The following is a 7,067-nucleotide window of genomic DNA, read 5'->3' as shown; positions in this document are numbered from 1 at the left end:
ATCAACACCTGGATAAGTAGTCGGTTTTGTAAATGTCTGACTTTCGTATATAAATTTCATGTCATTAAATGTAAAATACAACAAATGTTCATTCAAGTCTGGTATTTAGCTTAAGAGAAAAACTATAAAGAGACATCTGACTTTCATCTTTGGAAACAGTGGAGCAAAACTACCGACACACCCAGAACGGGACTGAGAGCATATGCACGTAGAGCAAAGTCGGCATCAACCATTTTCACCTGATATGGAATTATAAAAAATTAGTACCAAAAAAAATGCAAAAGTTGCTGAGATGTCAATGACTCAATGGAATTAGACTCAATGGAATTTTTAACTTACAATGCTGGCAGTACAATTCATCTGAGAATTGTAAGGCATTACTGATATTAAGATATGTCGATCCTTTTGTCAAATAAGTCAGTTCTTTATAAAAAAAAATGTGTTAAAGAATCTTTACTGAGATAATGGAAATTACTATGGTAAACATGGTACTGAGATATTTTTCAACCTTAAACCGTAAATTGTTCTTGACATCTGCCACAGCTGTATTCGTCATTTAGGCAAACGGTGTTAATGGCACGGTGTTCTCGTTAAGTTTGCGTTATTTTACCAAAGAATGAAAAGGCTTTGAACCAACTTTAATCGAAGATTGGCTTTGAAATCAGTAATGCTGTGCAGTTCACACATTCTGTATGTGTTGACCCATATTAGCGTCACGTGTAAGTATTCCATGTACAACGGGTTTGGAAAGGTTCAGGTACTTCCCTCTGTGTAAATATGCTTTGTCTTGCCATATGTAAAGAAGAATGCGGGCGTGTTAATGTATCAGGATAAAAACAGACTACCTCGTGTTACATGAAAAATATCTCACATTCAAATTTCAGTACCGCTTTGTTATCACAATGAAAGTTATTTAAGCAGTGTATACGAGGTTCCTATATCTGATTAACGAGATAAGACGAAGAATAAAGTATCTTTCGATTGACGGTTAGTAAAAAGATAAATGAGTAAATACGGCATCTACGTAACCCCTTCTAGTTATTTTGCTGAGGATGCACATATTGCCAGGTTAACGTAAGTTATGAAAAGTTGCCAGAAAAATGACAGCTCTACATGACAACTACTTCAGCGTACACGCTGTAAAGTGTGTTAAACATATATATATATATATATATATATATATATATATATATATATATATATATATATATATATATATATATATATATATATATATATAGCCTAATCTATGTAGAAAAGTCAGAGTATTTCGCGCATAATTAAATGCATTGTTCAGAAAATCCTTCCTAACAGAGAATCAATAAATGCATAATTCCTGGTGTGAATGAAAACAAACAGCTACTGATCAGAGTTAACTTATTACGTATACTATAATGAAAGAACTACATAGTTATAACACAGAAATTTCATATTCATTGAATTACTGAAGCTTCCTCGTTTTATTGTTAGAAGTCGATAGCCACGCTGTAGTATAAAGCCTAACTACATTATCTAGCCAGGTTATGCGGCGTCATATAGTCTATGCAGCCATTTGATAAACACATATTTAAACAAATGCTAATCAAATATGAAATTTATGAATCCTGTATAATTCTAAAACATATCACTGGCTCAGGCAGACCTGTCATATAATATCATGTAACTATTCTTTATAAATGCCATATCAAATGAATCTATTTGAGTTTTTCTCGATATAGAAAGCAAACGAATTTTAATAATGCTTTGGACAATTCCATTTGATTGGACATACGCTGACATCTTTCAAGCAACAATAACCCGCGTGTCAAGTCCATCGGTCGATCAAACTCCTCTCTACTAGCATGCAAAGCACCCATCAATCACGTTGAAATGTTGCTGTAACATTACAAGCTTGTACAGAACAAGTGCGGAAACAATCTAGTCAAAAGGCATATACCACAGCAATTAAAATCTTTGAGATGAAAAGCACATTCCATCATCACTAAACAAACCCTGGTGTATTTCTTATGGTCAGTTAACGAAAGGTCTTGCGTGTTCCTTAAAGCAGCTTTAGGATATTTTTTTTCTAAATACAATAAACAGCGCAATTTATACAACATCAAAATTTTATTGAGTGGGTAAGTTAGTGTCTCTTTTGAAATGAAAATAATGAAATAATTTCAATCTTATCAACAACGGTAAAAGTCAAATTTATTTCAGGCTAAATAAATGTACTATATAAACACTATATGATGATGAATAAGACGGTGTTATTACAAAATAACTTGCACGTGTCTTGGACTATGCGTCGAGTAAAAGAGAAACTCTTGGAAGGAGGAATCATGGAGGTCTGTACCGGCTAACGGATTGATTGGCTAATAACGTCATGGTTCGCTCTCAGCTTAAAAGTAAACCATGAATAACTATATAAATTCGTCCAATAGCAACGGGAATGGATGAATTCCAATTTTCTGTTATTGTATTTCACAATCAGTATGTAGCTCGAAATATTATACTCATATACGATTTCTTCATGTAGCATACATTAGCATGTGATCCCCATGGCCATATTAATGCCGAAATTCCAATTGTTGAAAACCATGCGCCAGCCATGGTGCACAGGTTTTTCAGCTTGGGTCAGTTGAAAGTCATACGCTGGCCATGGTGCTAAAATCTGACGTGTCTAACAGCTGTATACGCAAATATTTATTTCTCACAACCATTTAGCACTTGCTCCGTAGTCATTGTACACTGGAGTAGCATCAGCTGAATGGATGATATAAAGCTATGCAGGACGATTCAGTGCTTGAAATCAATATCGAGTATCTTATTCCAATAATCTTGCATAGAAATAATCAAAATGTACTGAAACACTATCATCTTAAATTAAAATACGAATAAATGAAAACGAACGACACAGGAAGACCTAAAGAACACAAACTACAAACGTAAACCAAAATAATATGAAAGACAATGGTAGATCACTTGAACATGGGCTACAATCATGAACGATAATCATGCTGGAATACCCCCACCCCCAAAAAATAATCCCACCATAGATCAAAAGGACATGAACGACAATCGTTGACCAAAGGAACATGACCGACAATAGTAAACCAAATGTTGCTACTTAGTATATTGTGTTCATCAAATCACACATTTCAACTATCTGCATCAATCTTTATGGGGCAACACCTGTCTCTTTTTGCTGACTGTGCCATATTTAACAAATTACAACAATGTTTTTGAGATTTAACAGAAGAACGTCAACTTTACATGGCTTATTTTAAAGCATGAACTTAGATAGAATCATGGCTTCTTCCGGAAGACCTAATAATACCTTCCCAAGGTCCTCTTTATACGTCATGCCTCATATTCTCCACTCTCTATCTCTCCATACCATTTACAACCTAAATTACCTACAGTCCTATATTCACAGCAGATGAAGGAACAAATCTCGACAGTTGACCTTGCGTCAAAACTCGCAGCATTATAGTAGTCATTTATCAATATCGAGCACGATTAACAAACAGATAAACTGAGATTAACAGTTAGTACCAAAAAGGTATGTAACAGGAGAGTAAGAAGTCAACATGACTCACACATGGTGTTATATTGGGGCTTATAAAGATAAAACAGATACGAGTTACAACAATTAAAAGCATTCCCTAACGTAACAGCGACTTTCTCAATATTTATCCAAGTACTGTATAATTTCCAGATCTAAACGCAATACTTGGCAAAGTTGCGTTGGCGGACATACACGAAAATAACACTATTTGACCTTTCACCGTCAACATCTCTGGTACTACGAGCCACATGAAAAGTGTCATTAAACTGACAAAAAGACAAATTAAAAACGTCGCATAAAGTATATTGCTTTCCCAAATATTGAAATTGGGGCGTTTCGTAATTTGTTGGGATTTTTCTGTTTTTAATGAACATCATTAGTCCCAATTTTCAGAAATTAAATAATTAGGAAATTGTGCTATCGAAGATTCCTTATATGATGTCATAACTAAGCTTGCGCAGAGCTCTGGTTGGCAGAATGGCGGCGAAGGAAGAAGACTATCTATCAGCTTATGCAAATGGATTACCAAACGAAGCGCATGCTCGCTATAGGCAAAACTTAAGTAACATTAAAGATTATAAGGGTCAGCCTGATCTATATTATCTCAAGTCAGGATGGACATCAGGCCCATGGATTTGGCCACATTCGGCGATATTTACTGCTGCCTGGTTGAAACACCATCTATTTATTCCGCCGAGAAGATGAAGTTTTTTAAATCCCTTGATGCGTACAGGTAAGCTTACCATAAGGTTATAAAACAATATTTTTATCCATAGGAGAACCTATAGTATATATGTATTTTGGAAATACAAGAAAAGAAACAAGACGTGTAAAATAACTTTGCTGTAGGTTTGACGGGTGATGGTGTGTGGATTGAAATAATACAGTAGTGTTTGCATCAACTAATATTTTTATATGAGCATATTAACTTTCCCACATATCTAACAATATTGAGCATTTAAAGTAAAGTTTAATTAAGCTAAAGTTATATGATGCACGGCAGACATGAGCATTAAGTCGCAATTCTCCATGTTTTACTACATGAACATCATTTCTTGCATTTCTGAAAAACCATTGCTGGCTGCACATAATTTGTCTTTTCAGTTATGTTGTCAGTGGGCATGTGAAGGAAGTGTATTATCATTCGATTGAAGAGGACAATCCTGTCTGCTTCCTTTCTGCTAAGATGACACTGTCTCAGATAATTAAACACAAGCCGCACCACCATTGGGTGTGTCTGAGAAAGAAGGAAGCTACAGTCCATTGTGTACATTGCACTTGCATGGCTGGATAATCAGTCGTTGCTTCATGCGTAGAAAATAATTGTTAAATTTGTATATAGGCATCCGGTTATAACAATATTTAGCATTCCAGACCATATTGTACTTAAATTTGATGTTGGAACGAATAATTTTAAAGTATGATACATATAAACATACCATTGGTATTTTTAAATGATCCCATAAACTGCATATATAAGGCAATTGCTATAGTTCCTTATTGCATTGAAATCTCAGCACTTCTTTTTGTTGTGAAATAGTTTTATTTATGAAATTTGAACAATAAGGGATCCAGAGTTAATGATTTAACACACTTAAGTCCAACCTATTGAGCATGAGAAATACACCAAAGATGACAAAACCATTCAAACTAGAAAATATTTAAGCATGCCCTCTTACTTGGAGTAAAATTAACATGTGAAAAATTATTGGATTACAAAAATTATCTAAAAGCATGGGTTTCTATTATAGGCTTGGATAGGTATGCGGTCACTTGACCGCTGTTCTTTTATTGGAGTTCGGCTTGGCATGACACAAACATCGTCCACCAGTCAGGCGTGCAAGTGGAACAAAAGTTTTCGTGATGAGGTAATTATTAATGTTCAAGTGTTTCAAGCAAATGCCAACTAATAGATATTTAAAAAAAAAAAAGAAATAATCGGATTAAGTCAAAGTAAGTCTATGTTCCTTCCCAACCAATGCATCAGTTCATTTTTGTATAAATTAAGAATAGGAAGGAATTGTATTGTATACTTTTTTAACACATTTTTATCTGTGTTGCTACTTTAAAAGAATAGTGCAAGTCTTTTTCTCTGTTTTAGATGGAACCAATGACAGTTGATGAGTTCCAAAGCTTGGTTGGTTATAGTATTAAACCAGTTGACTACATTATACCACGTGTAAATAACCAGCTGCCATCAATAGAGACATTAAAATCACTAAAGGCTGTATGTCCAGATACAGCTTCCCCCCCCCCCCCCCGTATCCCCCTCTAGATGGAGAGCTGGACACTGAATCTGCAGTAGAGACGAAACAAGCATTTCCACCACTTTTAACTTCACTGACTGACGAGACAGTTGCAGGCCTTCCATGACAGGATAAACAGCTGACGTTTGACAAGATTTGGAGTAATTACTCCTGCTCAGAAGAGCAAGTATTAACTTTGGGAAAAATGACAAGATCACAGTCAGTGTGCCCCCTGTTGAAATTAATTCTCGATTACACTGAAGGCGATTGCAGACAAGATGATGGATGAAGGATGTAACCAATTTCGTTGTTTCATGTAAAGACATTAATCATTTGGGCCATTTTCTGTGTGCTTTTATCATTAGGATTATCTGACCATGACGTACACAATACCCTCATTACATGTATTTCCATATCGGCCCAACCAAGCATCAACTACGAGAACGAGGGAGCGAATTTCAAGACCGATTCTTGTTGCATATACCAATGAAAAGATACGGTATCGATGGCTCCCGTTCTCTGAACAGCTACACAAGCAGTTTTTTTCGTGAGAATGCAGGTATATGTATGCTATAAAAAAAAGTTGCAAAGAAATGGCAGTATATGCAACTCCTATTACATTATGTCTGCATACTTGTTACGTTGCTTCTATGAAACCCATTTGTTGCAGCTTATTAGATTAAGCGGTCTTACCGGTATAGTTTTACCGAGGCATTTTTTCCCCAGTGGTATGTACTATGGTACTTTTCACTGTATCAGTACTGCAGTATTTTCCGTCTGTATGGGATGTATGGAAATTTATGATTAGACTTTATTTATGATATTTTAGATATGTTCTCATTCTTCATGTTGAAATAATTTTTTCAAACTTGGTAGTGTTTTACAAAATAATCGTATTTACCACACATTTATTTTCACTATTTCATCCGAACAGGATGTTGTGAGAGATATTGGTGTCAAATCCAACTTTTGGAAACATTTCGGATTAAAAAACGAATTAAAAAGATATCATTTGTTTTATTTATTTACTGTCGTGTGTTAATGTGTTAAGCACATGCATTCTTTTGTAACACTGAGAATAATCTTAAGATTTTCAAAAGAGCAAATAATTTATGTTTGAATTTTACGTAAATTCTCTTGTCTACTAAATGTTTTATCGTCTGTTGTGTTAGTGTGTATCCTGTTTGCTGCCTGGGTGTTTCAGATAAGGTGATGGATATAACATATCAATATTTTGTTATAAATCAGAATAAGATATATTTTTTTCCAGC

General features: G+C 34.9%; 1 protein-coding gene across 1 annotated transcript; it reads left to right on the top strand.

The window, feature by feature from the left end:
• The first annotated feature begins 3,489 nt into the window (after nt 1-3,489).
• Nucleotides 3,490-6,804, top strand: LOC149803249 (uncharacterized). The gene is made up of 4 exons (XM_089953905.1): nt 3,490-4,283; nt 4,655-4,835; nt 5,302-5,418; nt 5,652-6,804. Exons 1-4 carry the CDS (start codon nt 4,165-4,167, stop codon nt 5,823-5,825), a joined length of 591 nt encoding a protein of 196 aa, XP_089810031.1. The 5' UTR covers nt 3,490-4,164; the 3' UTR covers nt 5,826-6,804.
• Nucleotides 6,805-7,067: the final 263 nt, after the last annotated feature.

Source organism: Sinohyriopsis cumingii, chromosome 3, assembly GCF_028554795.1.
Source record: "Sinohyriopsis cumingii isolate HCF-2022 chromosome 3, ASM2855479v2, whole genome shotgun sequence".
Classification (NCBI taxonomy): domain Eukaryota; kingdom Metazoa; phylum Mollusca; class Bivalvia; order Unionida; family Unionidae; genus Sinohyriopsis; species Sinohyriopsis cumingii.
This window is presented reverse-complemented; position numbering and strand designations above follow the sequence as displayed.